The 27,889-nt window shown below is 46.1% G+C and overlaps 2 protein-coding genes across 4 annotated transcripts in view; one reads left to right on the top strand and one right to left on the bottom strand.

Annotated features, from left to right (window-relative positions):
• Positions 1-23,700, bottom strand: part of CRAMP1 (cramped chromatin regulator 1) — a 58,448-nt gene extending 34,748 nt beyond the window's left edge. The window contains exons 1-4 of one of the 3 annotated variants that reach the window (XM_039884871.1): positions 23,393-23,700; positions 20,960-21,306; positions 10,191-10,384; positions 5,374-5,527 (exon numbers count right to left, since the gene is read on the bottom strand). In XM_039884871.1, coding sequence (XP_039740805.1) covers positions 5,374-5,527; positions 10,191-10,384; positions 20,960-21,305 — 694 coding nt within the window. In that variant the 5' untranslated portion in view covers position 21,306; positions 23,393-23,700. Of the gene's footprint in view, positions 1-5,373; positions 5,528-10,190; positions 10,385-20,959; positions 21,307-21,652; positions 21,748-21,807; positions 22,045-23,392 lie in introns of those variants that run through there. The other 2 variants (XM_039884869.1, XM_039884870.1) reach the window with 2 other exon arrangements.
• A 1,656-nt stretch (positions 23,701-25,356) lies between these two features.
• Positions 25,357-27,889, top strand: part of IFT140 (intraflagellar transport 140) — a 91,644-nt gene continuing 89,111 nt past the window's right edge. The window contains exon 1 of the mRNA XM_039884891.1: positions 25,357-25,501. The gene's annotated coding sequence lies outside the window, so the exon portion shown is untranslated. The remainder of the gene's footprint in view (positions 25,502-27,889) is intronic.

The following is a 27,889-nucleotide window of genomic DNA, read 5'->3' as shown; positions in this document are numbered from 1 at the left end:
ATTCAGCACTGCCAATTTCTTGGTTTTGATCATTGCACCTCAGCACAGTAGAACGTTAACATCAGGGGAGACTAAGCAGAGAGTCTACAGAAACATGGTGCTGTGTTTTGTAATTTACAAAATAAAAAGTTAAGCAAGAAAAAGGAGGGGTTAGAAAATTAGTCCTAACAGGAAGATGAGTGGTCCCCAGGAGGAGAAAATGGGACTTCCAGCACAGGCAGCTCCCATGGAAGTGGGATATGACCATCACTAAATTTGTTATCCACCTCTCTCCACATATGCAGTATTTGCCCGAGTTCCATGTGAGGTGGGCAGCCCTCACATGGAACCAGAAGAGCTGACCTGTCGTACCTCCTCTTAATGGATCTATGCGGCCTGGTGCCAGACCAGAGAGGAACCATGGCTTGAATGCTAGAGACTCCCAATACCCATACTCCCTTGTTCCTTAGTAACAGGCCCAGTTATATTTGGGAAGCAACACATATGGGTAAGGCAGCACATGTCCCAGCATGCCCTGTGGCTAAACATGACCACACCACTAAGTTCTGGCCTTGAGAGTGAGAAGTATTGTGGGTCTTCTGAAAGTCTCCTTAAAAGACTGATTTGGGCAGAAATGTGTACCCATTTCCTCCCGAGCTGCTGCCTAGGGCCATCTTGTTGATGGTAAGGTGCTAAGGATGGCAGAGCGGAAAGACAGGAGGACCTGGATCACTGATTGCCCACCCTGGACCACATACTGCAGGCATCTCTGACATGAGAGAATAAATCTTCACTTGCTTAAGCCACTGCTATTTGGGGTTTTTGTATTATATGATGCCAAACCTAATCCTAACAGAAGCACAGCTTAGGCAACTTTTAGATCATCTCACAGAGCAGCAATCAATGTCATTTGTCCTTCACCCTAACAACTATTCTCTCAGAGACCCCTTTTCAAAGTCATAACATTTGGCTGTGTATGATTATAATGGGAAAGAAATATATATATATATATTAGCAAATGTATATTAGCAAATGTATATTAGCACACATACATATTAGCAAATGAAGAATAAAGTTTTGTATAAATGATCTAAAACAAGGAATCTGAACCTTGGACAGGTTCTAAGGAGCGTGTGACTCTGCCAACATTCCTGAAGGTTCTTCTGAAAAAGATTCACAACTCTCATCAGACTCTCACAGGGGAACATAACTCAGGACACTTTAAGATCCACTATTCAATGAATAAATAAATGTGGTCTATCCAGACGATGGTACATTATTCAGCCATAAAAAGAAACGAAGTTCTGACACATACTACAACCTGGATGAACCTGGAAAACACCATGTTAAGTAGAAGAAGCCAGACACAAAAGGTCATGTATTATATGATTCCTTTTACACGAAATGTCCACAACAGGCAAATCCATAGAGACAGAAAGCACACTGTGGTAGTCAGGGGCTAGGGAAGGGGCTGCGAAATGGCTGGACAGTGTCATGCTCTGATGCAAATGTTGGTGTGGCACAAAGAGGCAGGTGGGCTTAAAGAGGTCAACTACTGCCACCAACTTGGAGACATTATGAGGACCTGCTAGAGAACCTTGGTGGAGACATCAGCTCAACAGAAAGAAGGCACTTTTCATGGGGTCACACCAGGACACCATTAGGAAAATAGATTCACAATTATGAGACACCAAGAAGGTAGAAGATGGAGGGGACAGAGAGAGGGAAACACAAGCCACACTGCAGAGAACAAAGGACACATGTTGGATCTATCCCACAGAGCTTGCCATGGGACCGAAGTGCAGTGTGAGAACAGAACCTGACAGTGGCCAACTCATCCACCCTTTATCCCAGAGTTGGATAAAAGGCCTAAGAGAAATAATGGGGATGAGGAGAGGAGCTTAGGAGATTGTTTAGCAGCGAAGGTTGACAAATACTTAAAAGAAACATTCCTTTAAGTCACTTCTGAAACCATGCAGGAAAAAGCCTGGGTGTGGTGGGCCCTGGGACATAACCCTGACCTCTCAGAACAGCAGATGAAACCTCGTCTGCCCTGGGAACCTGAGTGTCCCCCCGGTGACACTGCCCACTCTGCCTGTAGTATGGGTGTGCTGAAAGGGCGGAACATGCTAGATCACAGTCCAGGAATCATCTCATCCCTCTCTCCACACTTTATCACCAACAGATTCTGAATCTTCTCACACACTGGTGACCAAAGTTTCTCACTGGAAGGGAGCTTTTTCAGACTAACCAAAGTGGATGAAGGACCTATTCTCACAGATTAACCTTAAAAAATATGCTAAAGAACAATATGTAACAACAGCAACAAAAAAATGTAAAAGACAACACAGAAAAAGTCAAACAGCTAAAACTCATTCTTGCGTGCCACCCTGGAAGGTAAGGTGTCTGTGATGACAGATATTAACAGTCTTGGACTCAGTATGATCCGAACAATTGTTGAAATTTCAAATAATCAAGTGATCTGAGAAACACTGGCAGCTACAGCTGAGCACACGAGCACACGAGCACACACACAGACTCTGTACTGACAACCTGTGGAAGAACAAAATGTACTGACTTGCCCTAATACGCCGAAGCCAGTGGAGAATGGTCATGCGGACACTGAAAGCAAACAAATAAACAAAACAGTACTAGTGAAAGATTTGCTAAGTCAGATCTAAGAACTGTCCCCGAAACATGGGTACTGACAGTCCATTTCTGAGGTCCCCTAGAAACAGTGACGATCTCTCAAAAATGGGTATACTATTAGAAGGTCAACGCGATATTCTGTTTGTGTTGTATTTTCTCTATAAAGACACCTGGCTGGACTGCAGGCCCCTCCTGCGGGAGGAACTAGAGCTAGGGTAGGAAGCCCTTCTCCACAGCAGTCCACTGGTCAAGTGTAGTATAACTCTGAGACACATGTCGTTTGCAAGGAGGATACCCATGAGGTAACTAGTGGAAGGCTTTGAAGCAGAAAAGATACCTTAAAAATACTCTTGAGAAACGAGCATCTTACTGACCAGAGAGAACTTTAGTGGGACCAAAAACTCAGCAGAAAAAAGGCACCTCACGTGGGTCTTACTGTGAGGTTGCTGTGAGTGGTATGCACTCAACTGCCAGGTGCCCCTTCCTGCCTTTGTCAAGGACAGAAGCAGATGTGAAATAGGGCAAACAGCAGACAGATACCCAGGCCAGCAGGCTAGACATCGATCCTCTTGGAGGACAGACAGCACTCATGACAAGACACAATGAGACACAGAACACCCATTTACACAGACTTAGTTATCTCAACCATGTGAATTTAGCTGAAGAAAGTACTTCTGAAGAAGAGTGCTGCGTGAATAAAGATGTCCACACCTGCATTATTTAAAAACACTAGAAGTGGCTTGCAAGTCCAAGAGGAAAGGTAAAATTTACTCATTTACAGATGTCAGTTCAAAGAATTAACATTGAATAAAAAACACATGGGGACATTCTATGGCAACATGAAGAAGTGGTCTGAAAATATTACATTTACGGAAAATATTACATTAAGGAGACACTGGCCATGACTTGAAGCTTAGCTCCTTTGCTTATTATGTAGGCGGCTTGGGCCAAGGCCTCCATCACTGAGCTGAGGTTTTCTCGTCTGCAGTGACAATGATGGCATCTCCAGGGAAGAGAATGTCACATGCTCAAATGACGGGCACAGAGCAGACCCCTGGTCAGATGGCAGTGGGGACAGAGGAGGATTCAGGGAAGGTTTCTGGGAGCACTGACACAAGAGCTCAGTCTTGAGAGGTGAATGGACTTAGGGAGAACGACATGGTGAAAGTAGCAGGAGTCAAGGCACAAAAGAAAGTGCAGGTAAGCTGCAGGGTGACCCCATCTTGGGAGCAATGGCAGGTCAGGATGAGTATGTCAGGAGAAGTATGTCAGACGTGGGTCTTGTGGGGATGAGCTCTTTGGAGGGTAGGTTAGGAAGGGCAGAACCAGAGCACTGGGGAAAAGCGATGATCTAGAACAGGACCATGGGGGACCAGGCAGAAAGGACTGGTCTGAAAAGCTCCAAATGAGACTCAGCAAGCCTCTGACTGGCAGAGGGGCAATGTCCATGAAGATTCAAAGGAAAATATATTCAGGGGTAGTGTCAGCTAACAACAGTGATGGCCTGCAGCTTGGGCCCCTGGTTCCTCAGGGCTCGTCGCTGGCCAGGGGAAAGAAAGGATTTCTCCAGGGCAGGGTCGGCGAACTGGATGACTCCCAAGCTAAATCCTTCCGGAGGCTTCTTGTTGTAAGTTTTGCTGGAACACAGTGACATGCATTTGTTTACATTGTGTCTACAACGAGCTAAGACAGCAGAGTGAAGTCATTTCAATAAAGACTGTAAAGCCCCAAAGCCAAAAATACTTACTATCTGACCCTTTAGAGAAAGTGACAGCTTGATTCAAGCTCTCTGTGTCTTTCTAAGGCTGGAAGAGAAAGCTCTGGACCTGGCATCCTGATGGATTAGCCCCAGTGACACTGATGTGCATTGGCTGACACACTCAGACCTGGCCAGGAGAACACCCAAGGGTGGGATGAAGAGAGAAACTTGGGAGGAACTGAGGGCCGCCATGGAGGGCTCACAGCACAGGTTCAAGGGGAGGGGAGTAATGTGACCAGAGCTATCAGTTATTCTAGATCAGAAGTGATATTATTTGGAGAAATGTCAGAAATAAGTGAAGTCAGTAGAAGCAAATGTCTAGAGTGACTGAAGCTGGAGAAATGAAAAATAAGATTGAAGAAGGTGGAATTGAGGACTGAGCGGAAGGAATGACACAAAGATGCAATCCTCCTGACACTCTGTGACAGGAGGGGGCAACTCCTCTGAGGACAGAGATGTGAATTAGGACACTCTAAGCCAGACGTCAGAACCTCGCCTAGGGATAACCTAGACATATGAATTAAAGATGGGACTATGCAAATCTGGATTCAAACACAGACGAGAACTTTGGGAAAGCTAGCCTTTCCCTCCTGGGTGATGTGTGATAGGCCCTGCCCAACCCTAACCCCAACAAGCCCCCACTTGGGACAGAAGGACTGGAGGGGTCCAATTCTGGTCTTTTCTTGACTGTGGTGCCCCTCTCTCCCAGTAGGGGACATAGGCCCACAGCGAGCCAGGGAACCAGACACCACAGGCACTAAGAGCCATCAGAAACAGATACAGCTTCCTCGTAATTCAGCCTGACCTATGGTTACCAGGCGTGTGTACCACCAGCCCAAGCGCCACAAAATAAGGACATTCCAGGCCACGCAGCTGGGCAAGAACGATGCGAGAGAATGTGTCCTGTAGGTGTGCGAGAGCCCAGCTGCTGACCAGAGCCCAACCCTGCATCCTAGGCTCCCCAAAGACTGAGCCTCCATGCTCACCGTTATCGAAGTCAATGTACTTGGTGATCTTGTGCCATGTACGGTAGTAGAAGTGTCGCACCTGCTCCTTGTTCTTCACCATGCTAGCAGGCTTGCCTTTCTTCTTGTATTTGAGGGCTATATTGTTCTGGATCGCCTCAAAGTCCTTTCCATGCTAGAAAATAAATTCATGGTAAAAATACAGGTGTTAAAACAAGGCAATCTTCTGTATGATGCAGACACTTGCAGAGAAAGAGGACCTCTGTGGTCAAGCAAGTGTCTTTCACAGATCTTATTTGTGCATTAACTTCAACCTCGCTTCCCTAGAACCTCAGGTTTTAATCAGAATAATAGAGAAGCAATGAAAACTCAGAATAGAACTGTCGCAGCACATGGATATCAAAGAAGCAAGGACCTTGGAGCAGGATAAGCATAAAGCTTATCACTCAAATGGTTTAATCTCTGGAGTTCTTTAGAGAATCTGAAATGAGACGATTCTGGGAAGACAATCATCAGAAGACAGAACATGACAATAAAGGAGCTCAGGGGGGTTGTATATCTGGCATCTTAAAATACAACAATATGTCGACTATTCAGAAACACCCTCATTGCTTCCATCGTACAAAATATACTCTATATTTGAACAAGGATAGCAAATTTGAACATTTAGTAAGAGAATCATGCAGAATATGCTCAGAATACATCTGTGGACCATCCCTTCCTTCAACATCTCTATGTAAAAACTGGGTACATCTTAGATTTTCAGAATAAAACTTATGTTCCACAGAACATAGTCAGCATCTTTGCTGTTTCAGGTACTGCCATGAGAACCTATTGCTGATTCTCTCAGCAGAACCAAGCCAATAAGAAGTACAGAGAAGGGCCTAGAGGTAATGGCACCCCAGCAGCAATAAGTATCCTTAACTTCTAAATCCCACTTTCCAAAAAAAAAACCAAGGCTCCTTGCAGAAATGGATGATCACATGTCTGGGGCAGGAAAAGTACCAGGTAAGTGTGGAATATCAGAAGTGAGGAAGTGCTCAAAGCAGGACCATGTTGAAAGGGCACAGAAGCCAACATGAAGAGGCTACCAGTGGCCAAACCTACAACAATCTGGGCAAGAAAATCAACAATAATAAGAATGGATGATGACTTATAAAATAGCCTAAATGTCCCTGAGTCCATACAGATATAAATAAATGAATAAATACATAAATGGAGAGAGCTTTTCCTTATACTGGGTTTCCAATTAATAAATGTAGAAATAATAGAGTCAGAAGATCATCACTGAGCAAACACCACAGTAACAGCTGTTTCAGCAAAGACACTGCAATAGTGGCTAAACTTAGTGGGAGAAAGAGTGATGAGAAACAGGGTGTCTAAGTAGTCTCAAAGTTAAACAAATGACCTGGCGGTGGAGAACCTGGGAGATGCCTCCAGAATGCAGTGATCACATTCACACCACCGGAACTGAGATAGATCGCACCCCACACTCTGGACAGGATGCTCCAAAGATGGCACAGCACTCCTATGGTGTTCTTGACAAAAATGCAAAATATAAACTGAATCATGAGGAAGGCTCGGTAAGCCCAAAACACAGGGTGTTCCACAAACTAAAAGCCTAGGTAGGAGTATTCAAAAGTGTCAGTCATGAGAGAGCAGAAAAAGAGATGGAGGACCTGTCCCAGGTTGGAGGACTTAGCAATTGTGACAACTAAATGCAATGTGGGTTCCTGATCTAAAAGGGACACCCATGAGAACACAGGCTTAACCTCGGTAAGGCCTGCAGGTCAGTGAGGTGTGGTACCTACACCGAACCTCATCTTCAGGTCACACTGCAGTTACGTGAACACTGGGGAAGCAAGACCAAGGGCAGAAGGAATTCTTTGTACTCATTTTGTAACTTTTTCTAAGTCTGAATTGTTCAAAAATTAAAAGTTAAAAAATAAAACGCCTAAAAAATTAAAGCTTATTTATCATTTCAAAAACTACCACAATGTTAGGTAAAACATAAAAAGGCAAAGCTGCACCTGAAATGCCTTCCTCTAGGGTCCAGCTCAGATGCCGCCTCCCCCACAGAACTTCCCTCGGCTCCTGATCAGAATGGTGACTGAAACAATTCAGCCTCCCAATTTTGCAGCTGGAGTAACAAACCAAGAGAGGTGAACTGACTTACCAGGTGAGGACTAGAATCTGGATTTTGTGACTCCTGATGCGGCGTTCTAAAACTATGCTGCCTTCTGAATTCTAGTGGCATTTGTTAGTGTTTGCTTTCTGATGGTCCAACTTTTTATGTGCCTGTTATATCTACCAAATTTGACTGTCAGCCCCTTAAAGGGGGACTTCTTTGCATTTCTAGCACAACCACACAAGGCTCTATACTTAGACGAGCCTTTCAGCAATCATCAACCACACACAGGATGCTGGCCTTGTGTGTGGCTGTATAGTAGAGGCAAATATAGACAGATGGACAGACATGAGAAGGGAAAATGAAAAATTGGCAATGGGCTTTGTGAGGAACCACTGCTGAAATGGAGTGGGACTCTCGTCTCTGGGAAGTGTCTGAAGCAGGAGAGAAAAAGCACAGAAATGTCACCCAAAGTTTAAGAGGGTATCAGACAGAGGCCAGATGACATCGTCAGGTTGAGCCAGCCCTTCTCTATCCCTCCTAGTCATGAGAGTCACTCAACCCCCCTTGTCCCTTTCTGCTGCTCTGAGCTGGGTTCTTGTCACTTGAAGCATAGCTAAATCTGACTGTGTGCATCAAAAGGCAGGGATGACTTGGACAAACACTGCAGAAATAACATTTGCAGAGCAGAGGCTTTACCCCATATCTCACAGTTCAAAATGTTCACAATCATCTATGCTTCAACCAATCAGCCATACATCAAGATCCTATCAGAGTTCCATTAAGTTTTGGTCTGACACACATAAAACATACATTTGTTCTCTCGTTCTCTCTCATTTTCTCTCACACACACACAAAAAAATATACACACACTCATGCTATTTGAGATACATAGTACCAACAGCAAAAAGCGTTAAGTAATCACAACAGCCAAATATTATTATTAATCTAGGGTTTCAGGTGACTTCAAAAGAAACACCTACCTGGCAGAAAAATTAGAAAAAGAAGGCTAGCCAACGAGAAAGGAATGAACTAATCCACCTGAAAAAAGGTAAGGGCAGGTCATTCATGGGAATTCTTCTCCTCCTATATTTAATAGACAACCACATCTCCCATTGCTTTCTGCAGCCAAATCCCCTGCAGAGACCATGTTCTCCCCAAGAAGGGCCACAGGAAAGCAGTAATAGTCTTGGGTTAGAATCCACAATGGTTGCTATTTTAAGAACATTCCAGGAATCACAAGTCTTATAGGCCTAACAAAGAGGCTAAGGAAGGCAATTTGGGTATATAATCTACAGAAAAACAGCCTCTATACTTTTTAAAACTGTCAAAGGGAATAAAAGAACACATTTGAATTTATTTGAATGACTCTGCACCTACTGGAACAAGCCTCCTGTGCATACTTCCTTCTCTCCTTGGATGACTATGTCAAACACTGACATGTGGGCCTTCTCCACCCCGGACTCAACCATCAGCCCCAGGAAAGAAAACCAGTCACAGGAATGCACAGAATCTACACTGAGTTCTAGTTCTCTGCCTCCATTTAGCAATCTCCTTTTCTGGTCTCTCCATGATTACTTCATGGTTTCAATTCCAAAGCCTCCTTCCTTTATGAGCCTGTTTCGCAGGCAAGGCCAGACTTTTCTATCACTCCAATTCTTTCGCTGTCAAAAAAATAAGGCTCACTGACTGAGGAACCTATTTTAGATGTTTATCCTAAAGATGAAATCTAAAATATGGAATGTTCACAAAGATATTCATTATACTATTATTCATAACAGAACCTGGAAGGAACCACAACAATCAGCAACATAAGAATGGTTAAGTGAAGCAAAGCTTGGCCAGAGAATAAATACTTAGATGTCGTGGGACACTCAGTATCTGTTGTAACTGCTCAACTCTGCCATTGCAGTCAAAATTAGCCAGAGACAATATACAAGTGAATGGGTATGGCTGTGTTCCAATAAAACTTTATTTACGGGTAGTAAGGACATATTCCACAGGTTTGCCTACACCTGGAGTAGAATATTTATAGGCATTAAAAATTACTGAGCAAAAAGAACTAGGAAACGCTATCAAAAATGTATCTGACAATAAAATTTTTTAAAAGAGCACATTCCTTATAATTACAAAGATTTGAAAAATCAAAATGCAGAAGTGAAAACAGCTGGCAGGGAGCATGGCCACTTCTTTGGGTTGTGGGATCAGGGAGTAGCTTCTATTTTTAGGACCTTCCAGTCTGTCCTAGGTCAGCTGCAATGTCTCTCAGGGCTGAGCTCGCTGCTCTGACTGATATGACAAGTGTCCCCTTGGCCCTCCCCCTTGGGGAACATCCCTCCCAATTGGCCCACTCGCGGCTGTAAGGGGAAAGCCCAGAAAGAAGGGTACCACTCTTCAGTCAATGTTATCTCAGAAACGATGGATAGAATCTGAGAAAAGAAAAGCATACAAAGACACTTCCAAACAGCCACCTCCCTAGTAACAGCTTTTAAAGTCACAATGAGGAAATAAAAGGTCATGGTCAGAGGGTGAGACCATATCCCTAGAGACCCACACCTGCCACAGTCACATTAGGGGCTCCCAACCGGAACTGCTAACCTATAGATCTAGTAGCTATGTGGTAAGAATGGTGAAGGAAAACTGAAAGAGAAATAAAGTGGTAAGAGGCTAGGGGTTTGAGCTGCCTTTTTTGACTCCATAACTCACTCACCTCGTATAGCCCCTCGAAGAAAGTGTTCTTGTCCTCTGTGCTCCATGACTCCCATTGCCGCCGGACCTTTTTGCCTTCTTCCTTCTCACCACCAGAAGACCCTAAGTTCCGGGAGGAGGAACGAGAGCCCCCTGCAGGGGCAGCAGGGGCAACCCCAGACCCATTTCCAGACGATGATCCGCCACTGTCAGCTCCTTTGAAAGAAAGAACTATACAGTGATCTGTTCCAGACAGCTGGAGAGGCTCAGGAAGGCCCTGCTCTCTGAGGTCACACCTTGAGGTCCCATTCCACATTTCTCAACTGCTGAGATTATAGTGGGATGGCACCTGGGACCTACCGTGTGCCTGGTGAGGCTGTTCAGTAATGACGTCATCCTAACCTGACCTCATGACTCTTTCAAAGCTTTCACAGTTGAGAAAAAGGAGAAAAAGCATTTATGTGGAATCTCTGAAAGAGCACAATGATAATGTCTGTGACAAAGGCACATAGCTCTTTCCCTTCTGTGAACTGAAACTGCACATCGCATATCAGTGTCTTTTTCAGATGAAGGTCTGGCTGAAAAATTCTTATCTTTTAAAATAAACAAATTGAAATTTCAAACTCGAAAAAATATTTAAATGGGTGTAAAAAAAACTGTCTTCTTTTAGAAATAATCAAAGCTTCCTATTATGACTCATTTGACGCATAAAAAACCTTTAAAAAGTCTTAAAACTCCTTTTTCTTTATCAATTTCCACCAAAAAAATCTGGTGTTCTGAGAGCTATCCAACAACTTCGCAAACACTTTTAAAGCGTCAGTTCCCAATCTCATGCTGAAGGGGAAAGCGCGACTGAGTACAACACAGGGTTTCGATGCCATTCGGTGGACCAAAAACTCTGTCCTCCTAGGACAATAGTGGCAATAAACAAGAGTTAAAGGTCACAGATAAAAAATTTTTATGAACTAACGCAATCCTCCCACCCATCTAGTTCATTCCTCCCAGTGGGAACAGGGACTCCCACAGTATCTCTGTGATAACCAACATTCTCTTTCCACAGAACCAAGGAAAAATCAAATGGGGAGAAATCTTCCAAGTCTAAACAATGAGGGTAAAAATAAGATTGTAAAAATAAAAGTACTTTAAAATGCAAAAGCCAAACCAATGAAGATTATTAAGATGCTTTTCTAATGAGAAAATCAAGAGCTTTTCCATCAAGATCTACTTCCTGGTGGATCTGGTGGGCCCTCCTGGGGCAGCCATGTGCAGACTGAGGCCATGTTTCCCTCACTCCCTCAATGGGCGTCTGCCTCCAAAGGAGAAATGAAGACAAGGAGTTTAACAAAAAAAATACTTTGAAATAAAAGAAATAAAAAATTAAGTCTGTTGATGCTTGCAAAGACTATCCCTGGAAAAGACATAAAGCCTTGTTGCAGGGGCTGCCTGGGGAACAGGGGGAGGCAGAGTCACTCTCCACTGTTATACCTTTCAAAGTGTGTGCCACAGATCTGTGTTACTATGTCAAAATTGGGAGTATTTAAGAATAGTTAATCCCATCGGTTAGTTATCAGAAAGCAGAATGTCTTTTTATACAGACTGAAAAAATTACTCAGCTATATGGAATGGTTTGAGTCTTTCTTCCACGTAGAAAGGTATACCAGTTTAGTGATGGACTCTTTCTAAGGCAATGTGATCGGGCATTAGGAATCACTCATTTATCAGAGCTGTACTGTCCAATTCAACAGCCATTAACCACATGAGGCTTTTTAAATTTAAAGATTAATTAATTAAATAAAAACTCAATTCCTTGGTCACAGCAGCCACATTTCTAGTTTTCAATGTCCACATGTGGCTACTGGCTACTATGCTGAACAGCACAGAACGTTACTATCAATGCAGAAAGTGCCATAGCCAGTGCTATATTTGAATGTTTGACATTCACAGTCCTAAATACATTGTTATGAAATAAAACATAATCAAGCTTAAAGCCTTCAATATCCCAGCCTGCATTCCAGCTTCCCCTTCCCATCCGGCACACAAGTGCAATACAAATGTAATCCATGTATCTGTACTATAGATTGGGCTAAGGAAATACTGGACATGTGATTTGACCTTGCCATTCTTCACCAAACCAAACCTAAAATAAGATCTAGTTAATGAACCTGGCACTTCCCATGATGTTTTCAACAGGTATGGCAATTTTGGAGCACATTTCCAGGGATAACTGGTTTCATTCCATTTCCAATAAGTCTGAGATGCTTTTGCTGGGAACCAAAGACCAAGTTACGAATACCATTTAAAACATCACTCTTAAATACAAGAGGTTCTGGTTGATTTGGAGCCTATAATTCCTCACATGTAGTCATTTCTGGAAGGGCTGCCTGTCCATCTCTGCATCACCCACAACAAAGAATTTCAGAGTCATTTTCGACTTCTGATGAACGCTCACTAAACTCTTTTACCAAAACAATAGCAACTAGCTAATCAGCCCTACAGTCGCAGCTCAGGTTTACCTTTGTCAGCCCAAGCTGGTGTTAGATGTACTTGAAAGTAACAGACAACTCTATAATGCAAATGTCTTGCTAGCTTTTGTGAGGTTTTACCACATCACAGCACTGGCGACTTAAGAGAAGAACAGAATAGAAGCATTTCAGAGCTGGAAAGGACCTCAGGGGTAGGGTGCAGGATAAATCAATATGGTGGATGTGAAAGAAGGTACAGCAGTGAAAACAGCTCTGCCAAGACGCACGAGGCAGCAAACCGGGCCTCAGAGCAACCAGCCACTCTCGTGAGCCAGAGGTCAGCTACAAAGATGCTCAGCTTTTCCTTCTGATGGTTCCAAAGTGATACATTTTCAGTAGAGGACAATAAAGCAACGTGAATGTTCAAAAAAGAAAGCAAATCACCCCCAAGTAACCCTTTCTAACATTTGGTGCCCATCATTCTAGACCATGAATGCCTTTTAAAAGTAGAATGACAAAGCTCCCGAGTAGCAAGAGCATGTGGCCATCTAGCCCATTCCCAACATTTTGGATTAGAAAAAAACATTTCAGATGAGAAAGAGGCTTCATTGTTTGACCTCAGGCTCAGTCCAGTACTCCAGCTCGAGCATAAAAAACAGGAAGCGAATCACACGCTGGTAGAATATGACAGTGTCCACCAAGGAGAGGCTACCGTCAGAGCAGAAAAATTCAGATGAAAATGGTGATGACTGAAGGGGAAGAGAAGGAAGCAAGTGAGGAGAACAGAAGTAGAGAAGCAAGAAGTAGAAAAAGAAGACAATTTGAACAAGACAGGGTAAGCGTGGGGGCTTTCTCCAGTGGTGAGAGTGATTGTGAGGAGCCCAGCAAAAGTAGAGTGCCAAAGTCAACCCTCTGTCTGTGGCTACATGTCTGAGACCACAAAGAGGCTTAGCAAGAGTCATGATGAGAAGTCAGCATCCAAGAAGCCTGAAGGGAAGTGAAATACAAGAATAGGATCCCCCACAGTGAGCTCTTTGAAAGCAAGAACAGTGTCTTACTTTCCTGTGCCCAAGCCTGGCACAAGCCTCACACACAACAGATGCTCAATAGAGAGCTCGGGAACCAATGGAGCTCAGAGCAGGGGACTCCACTATGCTAGCTCTGCCCGTCGCCTGCCCCAGTCCCCAAGACCCAATGCCTCCAAAACAGAACCCACGCTTCCCTCCCAACCCACTTCAGTGCCATAACCCTCCAGCTGTCCAGGTGCCACCTGGCTACTCCTTTTGCTCATTTCTGCTGCCATTTTCCCAGGCCAGCTCTGTACCACCACCAAGTAACACAATCTTAACTGCCTTCTTTCCGGTCTCCCAAACCACCAACCCCAGCCGCAGCCCACTCTCTAGAGCTCACATTTGAGGGACGCAGCCGTGTGGCCTCGGTCTGCCTTCTCCGGCTACCCATTACACCTCCACAAGCTAGACTGTCTGCCTCCCCAACCACACACCTCTGCGTTGGCCTGGAATGCCATCGCCCATGTACTCGCACATTGCCTGAAGAGAAAACTATCCCCATCTTTCACTGGGGAAGCTGAAGCACAGATGGAGCTGCTTGTTCTCATGGCCCAGCGGTGAGGGAACATGGATTTCTACAGCACATTCAAACACTGCTCTTTTTTGTCCTCATAATGTGTAGTTATTATCCACATTTCTGAAATGGAGAAACTGAGGCTCTAAAGCATGAAAGTTCCACGGTCACTGGGCAGCAGGAGGAACAAAGCCTGTTGTTCCAAACCTGGGCATTTTCCTCTGGGGCCGCAAGCCACCAGGGTGGCTGCTGCCAGTGTTACAGCTGCTTCTGTATTTTTATTACACACAGAGTACAGGAATCAGAGGATTTTATGCTGAGGAGAACTTGACCTCGAGGTCTATCCCTCAGTTTGTGACAGATAAGGAAGTTGAGGGGTGCAATGACTTGCCCAAAGACACATGGTGAATAAGTGGCAAGAGTCAGGACTTCAGAGGATGTTCACCTCTAGAAACAAAACTGTGTGACTTAATTTAGGTAAGACACAAGATGTAATAACAATCTGTCATGTCATACAATGACTCACTCTCCTGAGCTTTCCTCTGGAGTTTGGTTGAACTTCCTTTCAAGAGTTAGGAACATTAAGATATTGAGTGACAGAAGACCAACAAAACGTGAGGTATTTGATACCATCCTGGGACAAGAGGAGACCTGAGCCTCCCCTCACTTTGTCCATTCTCAGCTAGAAAGATGGTTTAAGTTCAGCCAATAAAAGTGTGTCTCCAGGTAAGCCTGCCTCCCAACCCAGCACAGAAATGTTTCCCTGTCACCTGCACCTGTGGTATGAGAGGGCAGGGACCTTTCAAAAGCCAACTACTCCATCCCCACACATCCACCACAGGTCACAAAATGCCATGGTAGAGATGGAAGACAAAGGTTTCCCATAGGATACTTCTCTGCCTCTTGTAACACGTGCCATCTGTATCAGACATTGGAAAAGCCAGATCTGCTTTCAGAGCCAGATGTGACTGAGGGGACACCCTCTCTATCAAGGCCACACAGAGGAGATGTGTCAGCCAATCTCTAGTAAGAGCATCACCTCAACAGATGAATCCTGATGTTACTCCCAGGCTACTCCTATTGTCACTCACACACGGTGCTCTTCTATCCGTCTTCAGAATGCTGCTCAACTCCACACGCAGGTGTTCAACGAGGACCCCTCCCAACCAATCACTGTGCGGTTGGCTTCTGAGGGACAGTGCAGATGCTCCAGCTAGGTCAGCAGAGGCCCCGCCCAGGGTCTCCAGCCTCCGTGACATCCTCTTCTGTGATCTGAAGATGACCTGAAACCTGGTGGTCTCAGTACATGTCCCAGTCACCCCTGCACCCCGGGTGTCGCCACAGCATCTCCAGTTCTTGACAACCTGCAAAGCTCAGCATCTTCAACACTTTAACCAGGGCTGGCCTCTCGCCAAGACCCTTCCCCTTCCTCGCACAAATGTTTGAGAAAAACACAACTGAACACACCACTGTTTCTATTAAAAAGTATTCCCTCTTCATCAAATAATGTGAAGATTTTCTAATGGTCTTCTGTAGATAATTCTTGATTTTCTAACCAGACCACAGACACCTGGGAATGTCTTTTAGGCATTTCACACAATGCTCTTCAGTGCTAAGAACACTGCAGTTATTTAACATGATAAAATGCTTCTATGCACCACCATCTATGAAAACGCTAATTTTTACATTTGTGACTCCACTATTTGAAATCATTCCTCTATTATCTTTATATCTTCATATAATCCAAAACAAGGCACAATTGTACCACATGAAATAGAAATCCTAAAGTATACACAGTTGGCAAAAGATAATTCCACAAAGACAGCGAGAACTTAGTAATTTACCAAGAACCTCTGGTTTAAAGATATTTTCCTCTGTCTTAGACAGCTCCACTGTGACCCATCTTTGAAGTAGCCTGGGCCACAGGTCTCCTAACCCAGGGGTCCCCAACCCCAAGGCCACAGACAGGTAACAGTCCATGGCCTGTTAGGAACTGGGCCTCACAGCAGGAGGTAGGCGGCAGGCAAGCAAGCAACGCTTCATCTGTATTTGCAGCCACTCCCCAGCGCTACCATCACTGCCTCAGCTCCACTTCAGATCATCAGGCATTAGATTCTCATAGGAGCACCGGTCCCTGGTGCCAAAAAGGTTGGAGACCTAACCGACTGTGCACAGGGAGTCTTTGTCACACATTAGACCATGTGTCAGGGTTATTGTGTCGTCCACTGTGGGCAGCCATCACATAGGATATACCAGTGTGTGCTAGACAGAGTCGAAGGAATGCCTCTCCTTCCTCTTCCTCCTCTTCTCCCAACGAAGTCTGACAGCTTCCAGCAAAGCCCGATATCTTGGCTGGCCAGTGTGGCTCCATACAGCTGTCACTGCACTTGATTTTATTAAACAACATTTATTGGATCGGACCAGGCATAAGAACCACAGCGCTCCAGCCTCTGATCTGATGTATCCACCCTCCCGGAGAATATGGAGGGCAGGGACTTACAGTACGCACAGCTGTACTCCAACCAGCTGCCCGGGGCCTGGCCCCAAGTACCTGATGAAGGGAGAATGAGAGTGATGGCAGTAGAGACAGGACTGGAGCCACACCAGGCACCACACGCATTTCCACCCCTGGAGAGTGAGTGCACACTCTGGCCACTCCCTGTCTACTGCTATCTGAAAGCCAAGGCTAAACAGGGCCCACAGCCCACCAGTCACAGAACTATCCTGATTTCAGGCAATCTAACTTCCAGAACACCCTCTTGAGAACACACAGGACGCAAGTCCATGTTGCACCATGAACTCCCTCATCCTTGAGTGTTAAGGTGAGCACAGCTTCAGCTGGTATCTCACTGACTCATTTTGAAAGTAAGGAACCCAAGGTTCAGGCATGTTGAATAACTTTTCCTTTGTCCCACAGCTGAATCAACCAATGGCAACTCTAGGGGTTGGGAGAGACAGGTTGAAGCTGGGTCTCCTGACTGCTGATTTGAACCTCTTTCTCATAAAGTTCCAGTCTCCCAAAGGTTGACCAAATTAGGATGAGATATTTCATAAGACGTCTTTTAAAAACCTAGAAGCTACGGGCAGCCCACAGGTTATACAAAATGTAAGTTCTGTATAGTGATTTACTGATCACTAAGCAAAAGCATAGCAAAACCGGGCGACACGGCTCAATTGTGGAGAAGGTACACTGTGTGACTAGCTCGAAGGGCGGAACGAAAGTTTGATAAGACACAATGAAAACTGAGGGTCCAACTCTGCACCACCTCGGGCACCCCCTCATCTAAACTGTCCTGACAGGGCAGCAGCTTGGAGGTATTCTTGGGACCTCTACCCGCTACCTCCCCACAGGGCCTCCCCGTCCCCTGTCCATCTGCTCAGACTTGGCCTGTAGCCCTGACCCCACGACCAGGCACTGGGAGCCTGCTAAGCACTGGCCAGCCGGACCTCACTGCGGTATTTACTGCACTGAGCCAGGCACTGGTATTATCCCCATTTACAGATAAACTGAGATGCACTAGTTTGCCCAGAATCACCCACATCGCTAACTGCCAAATGGGGAAGGGCATTAGGAGTTTTGTTTCCTGGCTCATGTTCTCACAGAGCTGTGAATTCTGGGTTTCAGTCTCAAATGTGTCCTTGGCTCACTCTAGGCAGTATGGTAGGGCTACAGGAACATCTGTTTTGGCATCAAGCAGATCCACTGGTTTCTCCTCTGCAGCTTACTTTCTGTTTAGGTTGAGCATATTATTTACACAACAAACTTCAGTTTCTGCACCTATTTAAAACTAAAGAAACAGATGCAAGAGGCCTGGCACATAGGTGCTAAATCTTAAGTATTTTCCCTTTATCAATTCAAAAAGAATTCGAAATTGTACTAGAAAAAAATTATTTTTCGATGAGGTTGAAACAGTCTGTTATTAGAGAAAAAAAAAACAGTTGTTTGGAGAGAATCAAAGCAAGGAGGACTTCCCTTTCTCCAGTCTTCTCCAAATTTACTGCAAGGTTCTCATACATGTTAAGACTGAAACTGCCAAGAGAGATAAGTAATCAATCAAAGGAACCTCCAATGACTGCACTGTGATTATTCCTTATGCATAAAGAAATTATATTTTTCTGAAGAGAAAAACTAAAAATGCCAGTATAGGAAGTCATCGCTTAACATCACTGACACGTTCTGCAACTTTAAACAAAACAATGTATAATGAAACCCATTTTACTATGGGCTACTTGATATAAACAAAAGTTCTTAGGGCATCTCATCAATGTTATGAACAAGGACCAAATCTGAGTACCTGCTGGACTGTTCGTTTACTTACTGATCCATGCTCACCACCTCAGGTGGAGATTTCCAGTCTGAAAGACAAATGCTCCTCTAAGAATAGTTTTCAAAGCTTAGGGGCATGCAATCACAACCTGATCTTCTTTTCTGCTGTTAATGGAAGCTCCAAGGGAGCAGAGGTTGCCCTGAGGCATAAGGAGGAGGAAGTCCTGGGTGTGGAGAAGTGCAGCCAAAGGATCCTGGTAGCCCAAGCAGATCATAGTCAAGAGGAGCTAAAGGCCACCCACAGGCCAAGAAGTTCTATGAAGCAAAGGAGACATACTTCCTACTCTTCCTCTCCTAAAAGCCACCATTATGATTTACCTTAAATATTTTCTTGCTAAGATAGGAAAATGCATTATTCACAAGATGCACAAATTCTAACAAATTTCCACTTTACTAACGGAAAGTCAATTGCTGCTCTACGCCACACTGGAGACAGGAACCAAGAACAAAAGCATCAAGGATCTGATACAAGGCTAATCCAGGAAACCTATACCATCTAAGCAAGTCACAATCAACTAGGTAAACCAAAGCAAACTTCCCCTCATCACCTGACTGCCAAAAATATAACTGACCGGGTGGCTCCATAGTGTAGGAGTTAGCACATTTGCTTTACACGCAAAAGGTCCTGGGTTTGCGCCCCAGGTGGAGCCACAGACCATACCCCAGGTGAGCCAGGCCCAGGGTGAGCCAGGTCTCTGGTGCGCCAGGTCCCAGTGAGTGCCGCAAACACGTTGGGGGGCAGATGCCCTGCCTTCAGAGACCCAGTTCTCAAAGAGAGACGGCAACATCCATAGGTCAAGGGTGGAAGTGGGACGAGAGGGGGTGGAATTTAAGGGGGGGTGAATACACACACAAACACACACATATAACCACTCAAGTTTTATCATCTCAAATACAGGAAGCCATTTACAGATAAGAGTGCATTCACACAAGCTCCTCATCTTGCAGCCAAACTTCAGTCACACTTTGAGAAAGTGGAGCAGTCACTGCTGTTCCTCATTTAACAGGTGAGAACGCCTCTCTGATAGAAAAGCATATTCAAGCGGTCAAGTGAGCAGACCAAGGTCAGAGCAGAGGGCCAGGGTGACAAGGCAGTGAACTCCAACTGGACTCTAGATCCAGGGCATCTGAAGCCACAAACAAACCCTCGAAGGCACCCTAGGAGCTTACACATAATAACTTAGACACACCTATAACTAGGAATGAAAACTATTTTTCGCAAAACAAATGAAGCCATAAAAAGAAATTAATATTTTCCTAATGATTCAACTATCATATCCAAAATAAACTTATATGAGGTAAGCTTTAGTTTCTGAAATAAATTAAATTGCTTTACATTTACATCTTTAAATAAAAAATACATCAAAATTCTTTACCAAAAAATGAGTAAATCCATGATTTCAGAGGCTAGCCTTCAGTTAAGAATGAGGCAGAAAAAGCAAGTTTAATGTTACACTTTTGGTACAGATCTACAAAATGTGTTCTCTGTTAGCTTCTGAAATATTTCCTTTTAAAAACTACCAGGACCATCTAAATAAATTTAAATGACCATTTCCCAAGAAGCTGAGGTTTTTCATGCAAAACTCACTGGAAATTGATGTCATATACCTACGAAAGTGCTGCAAACTTGCCCTAAAACAAAAAGGATGTTAAGAGCAGTTCCCTTGTACAATTCAGGAAAAGCAGAATGCTGCAAGAGAAACAGATAAAAGCAGAAAACAATGGAGAACCAGCACATCAGGAGCAAAACTGACACGTGGTTTTCTTATTATTTTGGTAGAGACCCTAGTAAAGATGTAATATTCTCAATGTCCTCTGAATACAGTGACAAACACTGTAGACTATTGCTCTTTTATATCAAGGCCACAAATGTTTTCACTACCTACTACTTAGGAGAGATCCTTTCCATGGCACAGAAACTCCAAGGTCCACGTCTTGATGCCTTTAATACTTGAGCCTAGAATACTTGAAGCAGACGGTGATGAGCCCAAGTCAAACCCTGGCATCACTTTTGGCTTCTTATCAATCTTCCCTCAAATGAGTTTCAAAAGCCCGTTCCTTTGTTGTATTTCCACCATCCGACCTCTGGCAAAGAGATCGCAGGTATTTTCTCTTTCCATTTCTAAACTATTGTCTGCTGTGTAAAATAGTCTACCTTATAAATCAAAAATGATCCTTTGAGGGGAAAAAACGACATTCAGGAACCTATTGTATTAGCCCAAAGAAAGGATACTTATGCCTGCCTCTTAGCATAGTTTATATACAGAGACAGCCTTTTTGGAGGAGAAAGGGGCACATCCCCTCCAGAGTGCCACCCCAAGTGAGTACTGGACAGATGTGTGAGCGGGATCGGGAAATGGGGTGGAGGCCAGGAGGCAAGTACAGTGCGACTCTGGAAGTGGCTGGGGTCCCCAGTACCTTTTCCGCGGGGCCCGGAGCTACTGGCGCTGCTGCTCCCCCCTGCGCAGGACGAGTCCTTCCTGAGCCTCTTGCTCTGCGGCCTCACGCTGGACCGAAGGAAGTGGTGCTGGTCCTGGGGGCAGGCGGGCGGCGGGGACGGGGCCTGCGGGCCTCCCGCAGGGGCCGGGGGTCCGCCGCCGCCGCCCCGGGGGGTCTTGCCGTCCCTCTTTGTGCCACTGCTGTCCTCGGCCGCGTCCCCGCTGCCGGCACCCTCTCCCTCCAGCGCGTCCTCATCGGCCGCCCTCTTGCCCAGCCTCTTGAGCCCTTCCTCCCCGCCGCCGCCGTCTCCCAACTTCACTGTCATCCTGCGGGAGAGGAGAGGGACCCCGGTGAGGCCGGCGCGGCCCGGAGCCGCCGCGAAGTTTAGCCACCCGCCTCCCTCTCAACATGGCCGCCGTTGTTTGTTCCAGGTCCTCCCGCGGCCCGCCCGCCGCCGCCCGGCCGAGCCCGCACCCTGGGACCCCGAACCCCGGCCTGGACCCCTGCCCGGACCCCGTGGCCCAGGATACGGCGGCGCCCGGGCGGCGAGCGGCAGCTTGTGGCCGCGCCCGGACGGCCTTGCCCGCGCGGCGCCCCAGGCCGGCGGGGTCCGGGTTCGGGGTTCGAGGTTCAGGTTCTGGGATCCCAGAGTAGCGACCTGGGACCACCTACCCGGCGGGGCCACGGCTCATGGCCTGAGCGGCGAGCAGCCTGCGCTCCGGCCTTGCTCCCCGCGCTGCCTGGGCCCGCTGGGCCTCTGCGCCCGCGCCCCCCGACCCCACCCCTCCCCACCCCTCTAAAACGCGCGGGGCTCTGGGCCCGCGCACCTGCACCGCACGCCGGCCCCCAAAGTTGACCCTGGAACGGGGGCGAGGGACCCGGATCCACCCTCGCAGGGGAGAGGCGCGGGCTCGCCTGCGTGCACAGGGAACTCCATAGTGGCCCGCGGCTGCCTGTCCGCCTGCTTATTTTTAAACAGACATAAAGAATAATAAGCTCGAGGTTTCTGGCAATCTTGCTTCCCAGGGTGGGAGCCGTGTGCTCCTGCGGGGATTTACGAATTAAACATTTTTTTTTTTTTTTTTTTTTTTTGTAACAAAGGAGCCTACTGCACTAAACAGGTTAGAGCAACTATGAAAGGAACAGCAGTTATGTCCAGGTCCAAATGTAAGAATGGGTAGAAGAGAATTGCGTTAAAACTCTTGGTAACCATCAATAAAATTATTGCATTAACTTTGTTACTCACTGCTGCGTGAAATGTCAACAACAAATGTCAAAATGTGAGTATTCAAAATGTTTGTAGCCCAGAAGGGAGACCCACTCAAAAATAGATTCAGGTATCTATCAAAATTTTAAGTCCAGAAATATTAATATGTATGTGCGATGAAGCAAGAAAGGTATAAGTATTATATTCCTCAACAGGTGTTGATACTATGCCCAAACTGTGTTTGACAAGCTCGACACAACTGCTGAGGACCATAACATTTCCATTTAAAAGGAAAACGAGAACAAGGCGTGAGACTAACAAAACACAGTAACAGGGGCAAGGGCCTCTCATACCAAGATTTGTAAATGAGTAAAAATCGAAGTAATACCTACTACTGCTCTGATGTATTGTCACAAAATGATCTGTAAACAGTTTTCATCTGTTGTAAATGATCTTATAAATCATTTAAATTCATGATAGTTCTTTTTAAACCTGTCAAAGAATAGAACTACACAGACAAATATCCAAACTTAAAGGACTTCATTACACAGGACTTCTCACTATTCATTTTTCAACCTATCCGTTTCTACTTAAGTAACCTGAAAATATTCCAAAGGGCCTTGCTCTAGGTTATAACGTGGAAAACCCTACTTCCAGGGGCCTGTCATCCCAAAGCTACCCACAGTCAACGCAGAGCTCAGGCAAAGCATACATCATCCACAACAGAATAAATTTGCCCATTTGCCAGGTTGAATATTGGAAAACACTAAACTCAACACTTCTAGAAGGACATGGCTCTTCAGAATTAAAAAGATACTGACACATTTCAGAATTTCCCCTGGGGGAAAAGGAAAACATGGGGACGGAAACCTTTTACCGAAAACCTCCAATATTACTTCCTGATCGTGCAAAAGTGGAATCACCGCAAGCCTAATCCCGGCTCAACAACATTTGTCACGTTTCGGTAAGGAAAAAACAAAACCCTCCCTTTCGGGTCGATTTCTGGCTGCACACAAAGCGTGCTGTCAATGCAATACTTCTCGATCCGAGCTCCCCGGAGGCGCTCCGACAAAGTACCCGGTACATAACCACCGCGGCAATAACGCAGGCCTCTCCCCCCGCAGCCCCGCTCCAACTGGGAGCTGGCCTCGCCATGATAGCTGGTCGAGGTGGCCCACCCTTACCGAGCCCCAACCTCTAGTCACCTTTTTCATCAATGCCCCGCAGCAGCCTGGCTTCCCGGGCCCCCCGGGGGCCTCCCGGGCGCCCACGGATCCGGCCGGGCTGGGCAGCCCCGGGCCCTGAGCGCCGGCTATAGCGAGGCCGCGACGCCGGTGTGGTGCTCCTGCCTGGGATACAGTCACCGAGCAAAGCTCGCCCCGGCACTTTTCCTCAGCGGCCGGGGTGAGGCTAGTTGGCTGCAGGCGCCGGTGGTGCCACAGCTCAGCCTCCTTGGAGACCCTGCCCGCCGCGCTCAGCAGCAGTTCCGGCTACGGCGGCCGGCAGAGACCGCAGGGGCGGTGCGCGGGGCGGGGCCTGGCTGCGGGAGCGCGGACTGAGGAGGGGCGACGCGCACGGGGACGAGCACGCCCGAAGTTTTCAGCGAACGTCTCCCTCGAGGGGCACTCCCATTGGCCAACAGCGGGCGCGCGCTCTTGCACGCACAGACGCTGGGCGGAGGCGGGAGGAGGGTCTGCGACGCGGGTAATGTTGTGACACCACCTCGCGGTCTTGCAAGCTCGTGCGTCGCTCCGTATTGGTGAACCGACAGCCAATAGAGCCAGCGCCTGGGCTGTGATTGGCCGGGGCAGTGTTGACGGATGCGTGAGAAGAAACACAGCCTCAGCTCCAAATCTTGAATCCCGCGCGAAAGGAAAAGTGTTGGAAGTGAAACTTGAGGCAGATAACAGCCTTTATTGAATGTGTGCTTTTGAATTTCTTTCGCGTAGCGGGTGGTGCTGCGCTCTTAGGCCCTTTTTCTTCGTTAGGGAGATAAAAGAGTGTTTTTTAAATTCTAGTGTTTATGGGAGGAAGAGTGAAGATGTGTTTAAGGATACTAACTTGTAGGAAGTAGTAAATAAGCCATAGAGATCTGATACACAGCATAATGAATATAGAAAATAATATTGTACTATCGTACAATATTATAAGCTACATGGGCAATCATATTACAATATATAAATGTACCCAAGCAACACGCTGTATACTTTAAACTTAGAAAATGTATGTCAACTTTATTCAATAAAAATTTCTAGTGTTTATGAAAATGGAGTTTTAACAATAGACTCTTCTTTATAGAATGTGATCCGGAACCAATTCGATCTCATCCAGTAATATCTACATTTTCCTCTTTGAATTTTCATTTAACAATGTGGACCTTTTTGCTGTAGAAACTATTTTTTTTTAATGACATGACACCACTTTTTTTTTTACAGTAGAAAAGTTTTATTAGAAGAGAAAGGACACTTCCAGACGTGGAAGCAGACATGAGCAAGAGAAGCGTGGTTCAAAAAGCTCACTGCTTTGTTTTTCAAAGCTAATTTCAAAGTTAGTTTAACCACACCTGACCACAAGGTCAGAGCGCATGTTGCTAATGCCTTTGGGAATGCAGTCAGGCGCCACGAATCAGGTTGGTTTCTAATCTGATGAACCCATATCGTTGGTTACCATTTTCTAGCCAGAGGCGTCCACATGCGCCCCCCCCCCGCCCCCAAGCATTGAACGCATGTCATATTACCTAAAAACTTCAAGGAATCAATTGGAGGAGTTTGAACCAAGTCCTCCTTGAGACCAAAGCACAGCCTGGAAACGGTGTGGGGTCCAGAAGACCCAGCACCAATAAGATTAGTCAAAGACTCTTAGATAAGATGGCGTTCCGTTTCTCTCCCAGTCTCTGCTGCCTTCCTCCACCTCCCGCCCGACCTAGCGGTTGGCAAGGTGTAACTACGGGAGCGAGTCCCAAGAGGCTTTGCATCGCCATCACTCCTAGAAGAATTTCGCTAGCTTCACTTCTCTGCCCAGAACGGCATCAGGCCTCTTGGCCCCGTTTCCGAGCTACCATTGTTGATTCTTAACCGTGGCTGCGATGGGGAGAAACTGCGCTGCAGGACCTTGGAACTCGCCGCGGGAGGGAACCCGCAGGAAAATCTTGCGCTCCGCGCCGCAGGAGCGTTCCCGATCGTCTTCGACTTTTTCCGGCCCCTCGAGAAGCTTCGGGCGCCTTCGGCGTCCGCCTAGCTCACCTTCGGTTGTTTCCGTGTACTGCGAGCAGCCGTTGTCCCGGCAACGCGCGGCGGCGCAGCGACCCTGCGAAGGTGAGAGAGGTCTGGGGCTAGGGCCGCAGGAGGCCAGGTGTTAGGGGTAGGAGGCCGGGAACTCGGAGAAGAGCTACGATGTGGCAGAGCGGAGGAGGGGCTCGGGTAGTGACGGGCGGGGGAGGTGGCGGGGCGCTGGAGGAGGACGACGACCCGGCGGGGACGGGAAGGGGCTGGGATGCAGCGGGGCCCGGGAATAGGGCAACTACGAGGCGAGCCAGACCCCATCCCGTGCCCTCCCAGGTTATTTTCATCCGGAAATCAAGCTTCGGCAGGTCTCCCGCGGCCCTTCACGGGTAGGTCACGACTAGGCGGTGCCCGGCGCGGCCCCGAGCGGTCAGCGCTAGATGACGGACACCTCAGACGCAGTCCAAGTCTGATTGAAGGCCGCATGGCGGTGCGAGCCCCAGAGGAGCTGACCGGGTTGGGAGGTGGGCGACGCTGGCAAAGCTTCTGGTAATCCGGAGTAGGGAGAGATGAAACCACCTATCTGCGCGGTCGGTCTTGCGGCCCAATGGAGCCTCACCGTCCCAACCAGCAATGGCTTTCTTTCATGTCTACGAGATGCAGTTCTGACCCCGCACGTCCCCAGGCCTAGGAGCTGTGGCCTAGATGGTGAGGCTTTCGAGAGTGGCCACTGATGCTTGTCCCCCACGCCTCTCCACACAGCTCCTTTTGCCCCAAAGTTTTTCCGGTTCCCTCGCGCAGCATCTCCAATCAGTAATGCCACTTAAATTAGCCTGGGTACCACGAACCCTTTGGTTGAATGAGCTTAACACATTCTTTCTCAAAAGTTGGTCAGTGGAGGCGGTGGAGACTTTGGACGTCTGTAGCTGAGAGGAGGAGCAAGTTGATTAAAATAAATGGAGTTTTTTTCTTCCCTCCTCCCCACCCCTCCCCTTTGTTTAGTATTCAGGGTATTTATTCATAATAAAAAGGTAAACACTTGAAATGTGACTGTATGCTTGTACCTACATGCCTTCCAGCTTCTCACTGAACGGGATTTCCTTCCCTAGATCCAAACTGAGCCTTCAAGTCTTCCTCTGATACAACTGTTTTATTGTTAAAAGCAAACGGCATAGTCCATCCCCTACTCTCATAGAGTGATAGCACTTTGCAGGTGTTGAATAATTGCTGCACAATATTTTTGGTGTGGTTAAATATACATAATATAAAATTTGTCATTTTAACCATTTTTAAATATACAGTTCAGTGGCGTTAAATACATTCACATTGTGCAACCATCACCACCATCTCTAGAACGTTTTCCATATTCCCAAACCGAAACCCTGTGTACATTAAACACACCAGTCCACCACCCCAGCAGACCCTGGCAACCACCAATCTACTTTCTGTCTCTATGAATTTCTGTCGCTATGGCTATTCTAGGTACCTCATAAGTGGAATCATACATTATTTTATTATGTGTCTGGCTTATTTCTCTTAGTATAATGTCTTCTAGGTTCATGCATGATGTAATGTGTCGGAATTTCCTTCCTTGGCTGAATAATAGTCCATTGTATAAATACCACATTTTGTTTATCCATTCATCATCGATAGACATTTGGATTGTCACCACCTTTTGGCTACTATGAATAATACCACTATGAATATTGGTGCACAAATATCTGTTCAAGTCCCTACTTTCAGTTCTTTGGGTCTATACCCAGAACTAGAATTTCTGAACCATGTGGTAATTCTGTGTTAAAAATTTAAGGTACTACCATTTCCACAGTGGTTGCACTGTTTTATATATCCACCAGCAATACACAAGAGTTCCAGTTCCTCTACGGCCTCGCCAAAAATTATTTTCTATTTTTCTGGTAATAGCCATCCTAACGCTTATGAAGTTGAATAATTTTAAATGATAGCAAACCACCCCACATACATTCTCTTCTCATCAGTTAGCTTCCCCAAACTGACTCTAGGGTATGGAAAATTGGGCAGAAGTTGACTCATTTAATTCACTATCCTACCCCTCTTGCAAAGGGGCAGTATGCACATCTTTTCCAGGAAAGAAAAAGAGAAATGCAGGAAGGAAGGAAGAAAGAAAGAAGTTCCTGTAACTAATGAAGTTCAATTTCTCCATAGTGCTGTGGGTTTGTTTTCTTGATGCTCTAACAAAAGAATCTTTTTACCTTCTCCTACCTGAGAGTTGGACGTGAAGACAGCCTTGGTTTTCAAGCTTTATCAGAAATTGAGTACTAGGTTTTTCTGTACATTGCTCTTTTGTAAAACAATTTGCTTTTATTTGGTTTGAACTTCTGCTTAAAAGGGAGCTATAGAGTTATAAATTATCCTTATTATGATTTGAATACAAATGATCAAGGATTACGCACATCCAGGCATCAGAGTTTTTCTTTGTTGTTTTGATGTCAGTAAGTTTTA

Source organism: Pteropus medius, unplaced genomic scaffold, assembly GCF_902729225.1.
Source record: "Pteropus medius unplaced genomic scaffold, Ma_sr-lr_union100, whole genome shotgun sequence".
In the NCBI taxonomy this organism is placed as follows: domain Eukaryota; kingdom Metazoa; phylum Chordata; class Mammalia; order Chiroptera; family Pteropodidae; genus Pteropus; species Pteropus medius.
The sequence above is the reverse complement of the archived record's forward strand: the minus strand, read 5'-3'. Positions and strand labels throughout refer to the sequence as shown.